The 13,985-nt window shown below is 45.0% G+C and overlaps 1 protein-coding gene across 3 annotated transcripts in view; it reads left to right on the plus strand.

The window, feature by feature from the left end:
* LOC134344220 (peptidyl-prolyl cis-trans isomerase FKBP5-like) overlaps window positions 1-11,422 on the plus strand; it is a 130,676-nt gene extending 119,254 nt beyond the window's left edge. The window contains exons 7-10 of one of the 3 annotated variants that reach the window (XM_063043653.1): window positions 1,551-1,634; window positions 5,325-5,510; window positions 8,325-8,564; window positions 10,258-11,417. In XM_063043653.1, coding sequence (XP_062899723.1) covers window positions 1,551-1,634; window positions 5,325-5,510; window positions 8,325-8,564; window positions 10,258-10,356 — 609 coding nt within the window. In that variant the 3' untranslated portion in view covers window positions 10,357-11,417. Of the gene's footprint in view, window positions 1-1,550; window positions 1,635-5,324; window positions 5,511-8,324; window positions 8,565-10,257 lie in introns of all 3 variants that reach the window. The other 2 variants (XM_063043655.1, XM_063043654.1) reach the window with 2 other exon arrangements.
* Window positions 11,423-13,985: the final 2,563 nt, after the last annotated feature.

Raw genomic sequence — 13,985 nt, forward strand, 5'->3', positions numbered from 1 at the left:
CTGTTTGAGAGAACACCATCTTACTGTTGACCACAATGTTTCCAACTGCATTTACTTCTGTGAACAATACTGACAGCTTCCAAATATAAAAATTGCAGCTTGAACATTTTGCCAGCGAGATGATCATACACAAATGGAGTACAGTATTTGATTTTTTCTGGGCCTGGTCCAATCTCTTTATCACTTTATCACCAGATATACAATATCAGGGTTCAAAATTCAAGGGACTGCAAGCAGATTTTGCGAACTGGTGTCCAACCTTTACCCTTTAAACCCCGGTATTATTCAGCTTTGGTCTTCTTTGACAAATGCACATGGTGTACCAGATGTGGTCTGATGAAAAGACATATGAAGGATTGATGAAGATTCATAGATCATCACCTTTTTTCAGCTCTTTATGTCCTAATTGCCTGAGAGAAAGGCCAACGTTTCATTAGTCCACTAGGCTGAGGTGCTACGTGATCAGTACCATAAGGACCATGAATGTTCAGGATAGGGTACGTGACTAACCTAGAGGTCTGAACTAACTGTCCAGGGACAAAGTGCAAACCCGTGGAATTTAGAATCTGTTAACACTAATTTAAGACGAGTGAGGGGCGGTGGAGACACACAACAAAACTTACTAATGTTGACCATGAAACATGTGATAATCCACCTGGTTCAGGGAAAGAGATCTGCCATCTTTCCCCAGCCTGGCTTATCTGTCATTCCAGCTCTCCATCATCTGCTCGAACTTCAAACACCGTCTGAAGTTTTGTAGCAAACTTAATCGGTTGTGCCATTACCCTGTGTACTACGGCTCATTTCGTGTCGTCTACGAGTGATGATAAACCTGATTCGGATAAGGGTCTCTATTGACACACAGTGATAGAGGTTGGGAACGGTGAGGGTGGAGTGTCGTGGGAGCATGTGTGACAGGTGGCCGAGGAGGAGTGCTGGGGGAGGGAGGGAGGCGCAGGTACAGACACACCCAACCCTAAGACACCAGGCAAGGTCATTTGATTCCAAACAATTGGTATATTGATCATTGCAGAATATCTCTCTGGTGCTTCCTGCTCCTATCTCTTTCCCAACCATTTTCCCATTCTCCCTGCTGCCTTCAGTCCACAAAGGAGAGCCATTCCAAACAACTATTACTCTCACCAGATTTACAAACTCACTCTCTGCTCCATGCTGACAAATATAGTACTGTGCAAAAGTCTTCGCGCCCGAGCTAAGACTATCTGTGCCCAAGACTTGTGCACGGTACTATATGTCATTCCAATCTTGCACTGCTGTACATTAATCTTACCTGGCAAATTCCACGGCCCATCTCTCGACTTGCACAGGTTTGACTCTAGAATCACAGGACTTCTACCATCAAGACTGCTGAGTCTTGTCACGATCTCTGACCCTTTCCTGTGCTCTGTGCTACCGCTGCCAGTGGCAGAGACCTGGGGGGTGGAGGCAGTAGAAGTGTAGCGTTCCTCTTCACTCTGGACCAATGCTGGGGATATGGCACGTGTGTGTGTTTGTCCTAACAATATAGATTGCTCCATTTTGTCAAACAGGCTAAAGATCCCTGGGAAATGGATACACGTGAGAAGTTAGAGCAAGCAGCTATTGCCAAGGAGAAAGGAACGTCCTATTTTAAGGTATTTGTGAAAACTAGTTATCTCTAACGTAGTCATGAGCTGAATTCACCAAAGAGCAGCTCTGTTTAATTGCCTTCACTAATGACACTATCCTTCCCTCTACACACAAACTTATAATATCTGTGGCACCATTAGATACGTGCTCCAGACTGGAACAGGGATGGAGGGTATTATAATGTCTGTGGCACCATTAGATACGTGCTCCAGACTGGAACAGGGATGCAGGGTATTATAATGTCTGTGGCACCATTAGATACATGCTCCAGACTGGAATAGGGATGGAGGGTATTGCAGCATCCGTTCTGACCATGCCTTGCTTTCATGCTGGTTTGAGATCTAACCCACGCTTCAATGAACCCAAGTGGATGACCAGCATTTGAAGAGTGCAAGGAATTATGAGAAAAAGAGTGCAAAGAGGTTTACAAGAATGCTGCCAGGATTTGGGCCTGAGTTTTAGAAAGAGGTTAGGTAGGTTAGAACTTCACTCCCTGGAACAGGGAGTTGAGAGGGTGAGAGGGTGACCGTATATAAAATTGTGAGGGGCTTAGACCATAAGACACAGGAGCTGAATTAGGCCATTCAGCCCATTGAGTCTGCTCCGTATAGACAGAATGAACGCACATAATTTTTATCCAAAAGAAAGGGAAGCAAAAACTAAAAGGCATGTGTTTAAAGTGAGAGGAGAAAGGCCTGGGAGACCATTCAGCCCCTCAGATCTGCTCTGCATAGACAAGGTGAATACACATCATTTTTATCCAAAAGAAAGTGAATCAAAAACTAAATGAAAGGTTAGAGGGGAAAGATTTAGAATGGACCTGAGAGGCAACATCTTCACACTGTGGGTTGTAGGTGTATGGAAGAAGCTGCCAGAGGAAGTGGTTGAGATGGGTACAATAACAACTTTTAAAATATGCTTGGACAAGGACATGGGTAGGAAAGGGTTAAAATGATACCAAACAATGCATGCAAATGGGACTGGCTTAGAGAGGCATCTTGGCTGGCACGGATGAGCTGGGCAATTATGCTCCCATGGCTTCGAGAGTCCAATGTTCGCGGATCCCAACAAGTCTGCATCAGCTCCTTATATTGTATCCCTAGGAACATTGTACAGGATATGTATGAAAGAAAAGTCAAATTATGTTCCAAAAGTAGTACTGAGTTAAAGAAAGCTTCCCATGAACAAAGTCCAGACAGCCCCACTGGATGATAACAAAATGCTTCTAAAGACTGTAATTTTAGTAGCTTATCAACACCTTTGGGTTGGTAGATGGCTTTTATGTTGACAGATACCAAAAGAATCAGCGACCACCTATTTACAGAATTTTATATCTTTCATTTGAAGTTTTCAACAATGACCAAACTGCTCTCAGCTTATTTGGCTCTGATTAGCACTAGTTACTAATTGGTTGGTTGACACTGACCAGTGGAAAAAGTAATTGCCTTGAAATTGAACCTGTTGAGTGGGCCTAAACATCAATGCATGCAGAGTTAGCAGCTGTCAGGAGCTCCTTCACCATCACCAGATCCATTGAGTAGAGGATACTGAATACTTTCTTCCAAAGCACAGTTTTCCTGCCTCAGAAGACGCGGTCACAAGCTGTGCATTCCTTTCAGGAGCTGCATGTGATGCTCAGAGATGCCGGGTGATTCCAAGCTGATCGCAGACCCTCGAACACCCACCTCCGCCCTGGCCACGCAGTAACTGCAACGGTGGGAGAAGGAAATGCAGGGGAAGGGCAACGATGGAACTCTTTCCTCTGCTGGTGTCCCCTGCTGCGTTCAGCGCCCCGTGCACTGTGTGGTGCAGCATGGTCAGAGGTGGTTGCTTCCTGAACCTGGGCACGTAACATGTAAATGCTGTGGTCACTGAACAACAGTCCCTTTGCAGACACCTTGATCCTTGTGAACAATTGTTGGCTGGAGCGAGATGTGATAAACTGATATCCATAAGACATAGGAAGAGAAATAGGGCATTCGGACCATCATGGCTAATTTATTATCCCTCTCAACCCCATTCTCCTGCCTTCTCCCCATAACCCCTGACATCCTAACTAATCAAGAACTTCTGCTTTAACTATACCCAGTGACTTGGCCTACACAGCCATCCATGTCAATGAATTCCACAGATTCACCACTCTCTGGCTAAAGAAATTCCTCCTCATTTCTGTTATAAAGGGACATGCTTCTTGTCTCAGGCTGTGCCCCCTAGTCCTAAAGTCCTCCACTACAGGAAACGTCCTCTCCATGTTCACTCTGTCTGTCTTGCCCTTTCGATATTTGATAGGTTTCAACAAGGTTCCACCGCACAACCCCCATTCTTCTGCAGGGGATGTCAGAAAGGGAATCTTTCAGTTCAGATTACTTTGGCCAAGTCCAGTTGACCTTGGTCTTTGATTTTTCATGGAGCCAAAGTGACAGCATAGGAATCAGGCCCTTTGGCCCACTGACCACACATGTCCTAACCCATTTTCTATTAAATTCCTCCTTCCCAGACTACACAACACCTGCACGCTACAAGGGAATTTATGGTTACCCATTAATCTGCGAAAATTCTCACAGAGAATGTGCAAACCCCACACAGACAGCATGGCAGGTTGGGGGGTGTGGCGGGGTAGGGGGGGAAGAGAAGATAAAGACTGAAGAACAGTGAGCTAGTGGTTCTGTGAGCTCTGCTACTCCTGTTGGATGTGATTATTCTCTCCACATGGAGTGCCCATTTCACCCAGCAGAGGAGTGAATGGTACAATGCAGAAACTTGTGAATTTGAAGCCGACACTGCTGAAGTTGGCAGATGTGGGTGTAACTCCTGACCAGAAGTGCACAGGCTCATCTTCCAATTATCAACAAGTAGATTATTGCGTGATTTGTGAATGAAAAGCAAGGTTAACCAAACCAATTTCAAGGCTATTCCTTTTTCACTAAAACAGGAAAACTAGCACTAGTTATAAATCTTTGTTTGGGATTTTCAACTTCAGCCACAGAAACACTTTCTTACTGTCTGAACCATAAAAGAATTGAACTGAAAATCGGATTTCAACAAGGGAAGTAAAACAGAATTAGATAGGGAGAGTGGTCCTGATTAAATAGACTTAAACATTCTGAATTTGAATAATTGTATGCATCTGAGGCAGCTCACAGTAAAATGCTGGAATGCCAGAGTGAAGGTTATTTATCCATACAGAATTCCTCACAATGACCCACTGGCAGGTTGTTTGCTGTTCCAGAGCCCAGCAGCTGCAATCTCTTGTGTCTCCTTGTGTGTCTGTAAGTCAATGCATTGTGAGGAAAAGTCGCTCCGGTCCATTTGGTCTGCCCCACGCAATAGCGATGACTACATGTCACCTTAAGAAGAACATCTCACCTGAAACCTGAGAAGGGTCCTGCTGAAGGATCTCAGCCTGAAACCTCGACTGTTTACTGTTTTCCATAGACACTGCTTGACCTGCTGAGTTCCTCCAGCATTTTGTGGGTGTTTCTTAGCTGAAACAATGTGATCTCCTGAAAGAAGTGAACAAAAAGGTTCAGACTGGTTTGGAAACAATTAAAATTTTCCTCTAGAGTTCTTTACCGCAGGTGAAATTGATTCAGGATCTTGACTCTGACCGTATGATGTCAGTTTCCCTGGAGCTGATTCTAATTCTAGTTCTAAACGTGTCCCATTCCCTGGATTTCTTTCTTTTCTGTGCTCAGCGTGGTAAATACGAGCAGGCTCAGATCCAGTACAGGAAGATCGTGGCATGGCTGGACCAGCGATACGGCCTATCAGAGGAGGACAGTTGGAGTGCTAAGGCCCTTGTTCTAGCAGCACATCTCAACGTGGCAATCTGCTGTCTGAAACTGAATGACTACCTGAAGGCTGTGGAGAGCTGTGACAAGGTGAGGGGTGGGTAACTTTTTTTTGGCAACGAGTGGAGTGCTTGACTGAAATAAACACCAAGTGAAGCTGTGTCTTGATGTGGAAGTCTCTGGGTTGTAGGTTTACAACGTTGGGATCAGCACCGAGGCTGCAGCCTCACAGCCTCCAGAGAGACAAGGTCAATCCTCACATTGGGTTCTCCCTGTGACAGCAAAGCTCCGATTTCTGCCACCTTCCAAAGACGTAGGTTCAGTGGCCACTGTAAACATCCCTTAATGTGTAGCTGAGGGGCAGCATCTTTGGGGATTTTGATGGGAATGTGGGGCGAGTAAAAGCAAAATGTGGAATTTGTGCTGGATTCCTGTAAATGGGTGGGTGATGGACAGCAGCTTTGGTCCTGTGTAAATCAATGACCCTCTCTGTACTTAATACTAAGTAATACCTCTGTGCTTAATTTCAACGGTGGCCAATGGGGAAGTATCTGTACGAGCTGCTTTAATTATCTTGACAAACTTCTGTAGGTGTGCGGTGGAGAGTATGCTGACTGGCTGCATCACAGCCTGGTATGGCAACACCAATACCCTTGAATGGAAAATCCTACAAAAAGTGGTGAATATATACAGCTCAGTCCATCACAAGTAAAGTCCTCCCCACCACTGAGCACCGCTACGTGGAGCGTTGTCGCAGGAAAGCAGCAACCATCATCAGGATCTCCCACCACAAAGATCATGCTGCCTTCTAGCTCCTGCCATTAGGAGGAAGGTCCAGGAGCCTCAGCACTCACACCACCAGGTTCAGGAACAGTTCTTGGTCCTCAACCATCAAGCTCTTGAACCAGAGGGGATAACTTCACTCAGCTTCATTCACCCTGTCTTTGAAATGTTTCCCACAACCAATGGACTCTTCGTCTCATGTTCCTGACAGTTATTGCTTCTTTATTTATCATTATTATTTCTTTCTTTTTATATTTCACACCGGTTGAACGCCCAGGTTGGTGTGGTCTGTCATTGATTCTGTTGAGGTTGTGACTCTATTACGGATTTATTGAGTATGCCCGCAAGAAAATGAATCTGAGGGTTGTATATGGCGACATTTATGTATTTTGATAATAAATTTATTTTGAACTTTGAAATGTGGGTAAGGTCGCCCAAAGGGACTCAAGTTTGCAGTCATTTCATTTTATTAAATGACAATAAAAGAGGACTGCGTGTCCTCATAATCTAATCTAATCTAATATTCAGCCATTTCCAGACCTTACCACCTTTAACGAGGACAACCATTATCAACTGATACATACTGGCATGTGCAGAGTGCAAAGAGCATAATTATCCTCAAGGAACAACTGAATTCTAGAATAGCAAGGTGCATTGAAAAGAACAGCTGAATATGTTTCTGAAAAGTTGTTGCAGAATATGGCACATTACATAGAACGTAGAACAGTACAGCACAGGAAAAGGTCTGTCAGTGCATCATGCCATGCTGAACTAATTAAACTAACCCCAACTGCCTGTACATGGCCCATATCCCTCCATACACTTCATATTCAAGTAGTAGGATACTGAGTGCCTTTTGTTAATGCAGGTGAGATGTGTTGGCCAGACTCTGGCAAGATTAAGTGAGTAAGGAGATACTTATCCTACTCATCCAGTTTGTTGTCCACTGTCACGCACCCCCCACACCCCGTGCTCAAACTCCAGGTGACGCAAAACCTATTTCACCTCCCCACCTCCTGGTGGGTGAACTCGCCTGTCCTAGGGGTCCTTTGGCCCAGGCGGGGATTTGCGGCAGATAATTTGATATAATCGTTAGTTCGTTACTCATCTGCTTGAACACCTGACCCACTGTTGGAGATGAGACACCTTGGCTCACTAATGTCCGAACTTGTACCACGTCTTTTACCAAGAGTCCTGCATCTTTAACTGTCTCAATGCAGCAGCCATGGTTTGGCATAACATTGAAGAGAAGATGCAGAAATGATCCCTAACCTGCCCTGAGGTTTGGGACAGTATAGTGTAAAATCCACATTGTACCTGCCCTGAGAGAGTCTTTTGGGACAGTTTAGTATAAAATCCACATTGTACCTGCCCTGAGAGAGTCCAATGGGACAGTGTCGTATAAAACCCACATTGTACCTGCCCTGAGAGAGTCCAATGGGACAGTGTCGTATAAAATCCACATTGTACCTGCCCTGAGAGAGTCTGATGGGACAGTGTCGTATAAAATCCACATTGTACCTGCCCTGAGAGAGTCTGATGGGACAGCTGAGTATAAAATCCACATTGTACCTGCCCTAAAAGTGTTTCCAAAAAGGAAGCAATTTATTCCTCTCTGGTACCGAAACAGAAATGTATTCCAGTATTAGGCCCTGTGACTACAGTGAGTGGAGGGTAAAAGGAAGCTGCATCCTGTGGAAGGGTTTCAACCCGAAACAAGTAATGTCCCCTCCACCCCGATGCTGCTCCAACCCATGATCTCCCCATACCAGACTTGTGTGCTGCTCCTAAGGTTATTTCTAAAGTAAGTACATGTTCAGCACAGCATTATGGGCCGAAGGGCCTGTATTGTGCTGTAGGTTTTCTATGTTTCTCTGGCCTACAGTGTGACAGAGAATCTCCAGACTTTGGAGCAGATTTTAAGCTCTAGGCAGATTTAGATAGTATAGCATCCTGTGAGAGAGGGGAATTGTTATGACTGTTGGCAATGTGTTTTTATTTAAGATTTCTTTTGCATTCCATTCCTTCTTGAAATGCAATCAACCCACGAATTAAATGATAATAATTACTGCAAATATTCAGTGGGGTTTAAAACTCAAGCTTCATTTCATTCACATGCAGGCATTAGCGATTGACAGACTGAATGAGAAGGCCCTGTACAGACGTGGAGAGGCGAGACTCTCTGTGAATGAGTTCGACCTGGCAAAGGCAGATTTCCAGAAGGTGCTTCAGGTCAACCCAGAAAACAAGGCAGCAAAGGCTCAGCTTGTCATGTGCCAGAAGAGGATAAAGGAGCACCATGAGAAGAACAAGAAGATTTATGCTAATATGTTCCAAAAGTTTGCAGACAGGGACTTAAAGGTGTGTGTGAAATGGGGACAGTTTGAATGATCAGAGAAAGAAAGTTGTGTATTTATAAACTGCACCCCAATGTACTTTTACTGTCAATTACCTGGCTCTGAAGTGCTTCTTGCCACAATCAAAATTGACTTTATTGTCATATGCACAAGTTACATATATAAACTTAATTGCAGCCGCATTACAGTCACATAGAATCATACAAGTAGCTTTCAGAAGAAAACAATAAATTACTGTATCTCAAAATTGTTCAAGAAGCACAATTCGAAGAAAAAAATTACAGGGAGAGTGTGCAAATTCCATGAAGCACCGGGTTTGAAGCAGGTTATTGGAGTGGGAAGGCAGTAACACTAACAGCCATGTCACTGTACTGACAGATCTTAGCTCCAGCGATTTGACCATACAGCCTGGCATAGCATTTCCTTGGAGCACTGAGAGAATGGTGAACTATCAGAGGAAAACTTAAAGCACCTCCTATTTGCCCTTAGCTTGCCATTAAGTAACATGCAATAATACTTGAGGATAAATTTACATTCTTATTTGAATAAATACCACCAAAATATGACAATATTTCATTACTGCATATGGTACCATGCAGTGCCTTTTCAGAAGTAGTTCATGAGTAGTGAAATGTCTTGGGATGTTCTGAGGACTTGAAACTAAATATACATATACTGGATTTACAAGTGACGGGGTGGAGATGCATCTCTACCAAAGGAGGTATAAGACACTCCTTCTCTCCGCTAGCCTGCAGGTCACCCTTGGGCAAGGTGTAGCACCTGCTTAGCCCCCGATCAGGGTCATGTGAAGCAGTAGGAGCAGGTGGTGGATGGTCGTATGAGCAGCTGGTGCACATCACAAGTCTTGGTTGTGTGACCACTGACGCCAGGCAGACAATCTCTGAAGAGTATTGATAGCGGCTGGGATCACTCATCTTGTAAAGTCACTGCCCAGAAGAAGGCAACGGCAAACCACATCTGTAGAAACATTTGCCAAGAACAATCATGGTCAGGGGACATTATGTGCCCATGTCACATGACAAGGCACATAATGATGATGTCATTTGACACGGCACATATTGATGATGATGACAACAACAACTAGGTATAAAACAAAACAAATATATAAACCAAGCATACTTACTAAAAGCAAGTACAGACTATAGATAGCAAGTTTGTTCCATCGGTCGATGAATGAATGGCTGTGTGGTAGGTAGAAATTACTATGGTTTCCAAAACAAAAAAAATATGTTTGATGCAACTTCTCACCCAGGACTACAGAAAATGAGCAGGCAACTAAATACTGGTCTAACAAAGAACTGTTAGTGATACACAGGGATGAATGGTACCCTTCCATACTTCAAAGTTCTATAGTTGTGATTATTTTCTTTAAAGGGGTGCACATATCCAGCTTCCATGTTATTCAGATGACCCCTGTCCCTACCAACCATCACTGCCCCAGCCTATTCCTCTGGTTCTCTCCTTACCTGTAAGAACATGCACTAAGCTCCTGATGTTTCCATTCTGCCCTGTCTCCCATGTCTCCACAACATAAACATAAACTTTTGCATCACAGTACTGCCAGATTATGTCTCGGCTCCAGAAACAACTAACATGTCTGTGGGAAGAAAGGCCCATGTTTGGAGATTGTTTGTGCAACCTAATTGTTTCCTTCTGACGCCTAGTCTATTTTGCAGGGAAGAAATGGCAAGTCTTCCAGGGAGAAAGACAGTGAAATATTTAAAGAGGTGGAGGAGGACTCACCTGAAGAAAAAAAATCCAGAGAAGCAGCGTGAAGGGGAAGTGCCCATGTCAGAAGAACAAGGTGGCTGGTTTCTAAGTTGGCCCTAAATGGCATCTCAGCAACCCTGTGCTGAACAATGTCCCGTATTAAGAGTGCAAGGAGCTGTTTTCTGCCAATAAAAGGGAACAAAAGAATTGTTATAGCTGGAGATCTCGACAAGTACAGTGAGAGCTGCTGGTTGCAGACTCCCCAGAAAGCCATGGTAGATCTTTAAAAACCCGAGTGAAAATATTTCTGAGCATTCCAGAATCAAGCACAAATAAACATGATAATCGTCCTCCTCTGGTTTTGGATATTTGTCCTTGAATGAGGTGAATAAACGGTCATGTGAGTAGGTGCTGTTAGGGTGTAACTTTCTGCATCAACCCTGCAAAGAATTCAGCCTCAAGATCAGCTTCCACAGAGTAAAGGAACAACCTCCCAATTCAGCTGAACCGTCTTTTCCTTGTCGTAAGAACATGCACTGAGCTTCCTCACTCTGCAGGCTTCTCAAAGGCTTTCTCTGTCACTGCCCCCAGGTGTGTCGGAGGTACCTCGCCTGAGGGACCCACTTCTCATTGTTGTGTCACGGCACCATGTTGGACTGTGGTCATTCCCCACAGAGCCGCTGCAGTGTTTGCAATGAGCTCCAGTGTTTCTCTCTCCAGTGTACTTGCAAAGATTGTCCTCACTGACAGAGCCAATGGGAATCCAAGAGGTAACTGTTTGTGGTGAAACACCTGAGCAACTTCTGTCTTTAACATGTAGGTTTCTCAATTAAAAAGCTTGCCTCAAACTGAAAACTGCCAGAAACATTATCACAAAATGCTTCTATCAAATGATTCCCCTGCAACATTGCCCAGCTCGTGCAGTGGGTGTCACTATTCCGGGTACAAAGTGAACTCTAGGAACACGAGACAGTTGAAGCACTGAGCAACCTGCTGGAGGAACTCGGTAGCTTGAGTAAGGTGTGTAGGGCGGGAAGGAAGTGTAGATGTTGTGGGTCAAGGCACTGTATCAGGACTGAGAATGGAGAGGGAAGATGACCAGTAGAAAGAGGAGAAGGGGAGTGGTGGGATGGGAGCCAAAGGTGACTGGAGGAGGGGTGCGGTACTACAGGCAGATTAGACCAAGCTGTAGAGGGGTAGAGGTAGAGTTAAGAGACAGAGGAAGGTGGATGAATGGTAGGGACAAACAAAAAAAGAGAAGCACAGAGTGAGGGGATGGTGAAGGTGAAGGCAGAGGCAGATCCAGAGCAGGAACACAAGGGATACCAGTGCTGGAATGTGATCAAAGTGAAATGGGAACCATTGGAGAGACGGGGAGGGGGTGAGGGGGGGAATGAGGTGGGGAGAGAGTGGCAGGGGTGAGGGGGCATGGGGGGTGAGAAAGCGGATGGGGGTGAGGTGGGAGAGAGAGGGGGGAAATGATGGGGGAAGAGATGGGGAGAGAGGTGAGAGAAAGGGGAGGGAGAGAGGGGAGGGGGAAAGTGGGAGGGATAGAGGGTGGAGGGAGAGAGAGGGGGGAGGGGGAAGGGGCATGAGGGGGTGAGAAAGGCGGGTGGGGTGAGGAGAGGGTGAGGGAGATGAGGAGGGGATGAGGAGGGGGTAAGGGAGAGAGGGAAGAGAACTGGAACCAAATAATAGAGGGAGGGGAATATCAGGAGAGTGAAATGAGTGGGTAGCCAGTGGATGGAACCAGGAGGGGAAGGGGGAGGGGGAAAAGGGGTCAAAATCTGGAAGATTGGAAGTTTGGTGGAAGGGAGTGGGTTGTTGGTAAAAGAGGATACACTGAAGTAAGGCTTATCAGAAATTGGGAAATTCATTGTTCATACCATTGGGTTGTCAACTACCTAGGTGTTGTTTCTCAAGTTTGCAATCGGCCTCATCCTGGCAGAGGAGGAGGCGGCTGAGGATGGCTTTTGTGTTTCCAATAGTCAGTTGTCTTTGCATTTACTGGCTGATCTCCATCTGTGAGCCAATGAAAATAGCAGTTTGCTAAGTTAACCAGCAGTCCATCCATTCATTCAGAATCACTGCATTCCCTGTGAGCTACTCTTCCCCACAGATATACTTGTGTCTTATATTTATAATAGAGTATCAACAGTAAAGATAAATGGTCCATATCATCATCTACTTTTGTTGTATTAGCTGCTGAAGACCTTCCCTCACAATGCTCAACCCCACGAACATTTCCTCCTTAAGCATTGCCTCAATGAAGCTTCTGAGATGCTGTTACAAGGACCCTGGCCTTCACTCTTCATTGTGGTCCTTTCTCGTGGCTGCCCCAAGCTTCAGCATACTCCCAGCAGGTACCTTGGATGTGGCTCATGAACATCTCCCCGCACTGGAAGTACAGGTTTACTCTTTCAGTAGCAGTCCATGTTTGTCTTAGTACATATGTATATCTTCAGGAACAGGTCAGAGCACAGAGCTCAGAGTTAAGCTGCTGCTTGGGACAAACCTCAATAAAGAGCACTGCATCCTTTTATAGAAGTACTTCTCAAACATGCAGTCTGCAAGCGGTCAGAAGAATGGCTGATGAACACTTCAGCATCCTGGAGAGCAACACCCAGTGAATTGGTCTAGAAATTTCTGCGGGTGGTATTCTTTTTCCACATCATTAAGCAAACTTCAGGAAGGAAGAATGTTAATATAGAGCCTTACAGTGGTTCCCAATCTGGATCCATGGACCCTTTGTTTAATGATGTTGCCTTGTGGCATAAAAAAGGTTCGGAACCTCTGCTTTAGTATATCAACACATCCCAAGGGACTTTACAGGCAGATAAACAGGTAAGAGTCGTCATTGTTCCTGGCAAAATTAAATGTATTCAAACACACTCAAAACAAAAAGCTGCAGATGCTGGAAATCTGAAATAAAAATAGAAAATGTTGGCAGCTCTCAGCAGGCCAGGCAGTATCTATGGACAGAATGGATAAAGAGTTAACATTTTCCAAGAACTTTCGTCAAAGCCCTGAGCAACTTCATGAGATCCCACCTTTATGCCAAACACCAGTACATGATAGAAGATTGGCTGACCGACAGGAGGCAAAGAGTGGGAATAAAAGGGGCCTTTTCTGATGGCTGTCGGTGACTAGTAGTGTTTGCAGGGGATAGTGCTGGGAACCACTTCCTATCACAAGACATGTCAGTGATCTGGATGACGGAATTGATGGTTTTGTGGCCAAGTTTGCAGATGATATAAAGATGTGTGGAGGGGCAGGTGACATTGAGGAAGCTGGGAGTCTGCAGAAGGAATTGGACAGATTATCAATATGGGCAAAAAAAGTGGCCGACGGAATACAGTGTAGGGAAGTATATGGTCATGCATTCTGGTAGAAGGAATAAAATTGTAGTCTTTTCTAAACAGGGAGCAAATTCAGGAATCGGGTATGCAAGGGGACTTGGGAGTCATAGTCATAGAACACTACAGCACAGAAACAGGCCTTTCAGCCCATCTAGTCTCTGCCAAACTATCAGAATGCCCAGTCTCATCGACCTGCTCCCAGGCCAGAGCCCTTCATGCCCCTCCCATCACGTACCTATCCAAATTTCTCTTAAATCTTGAAATTGACCTCACTTGCACTGGCAGCTTGTTCCACACTCTCACTACCCTTTGAGTGAAGAAGTGCCCCCTCTTGT

This window comes from Mobula hypostoma, chromosome 3 (assembly GCF_963921235.1).
Source record: "Mobula hypostoma chromosome 3, sMobHyp1.1, whole genome shotgun sequence".
In the NCBI taxonomy this organism is placed as follows: Eukaryota; Metazoa; Chordata; class Chondrichthyes; order Myliobatiformes; family Myliobatidae; genus Mobula; species Mobula hypostoma.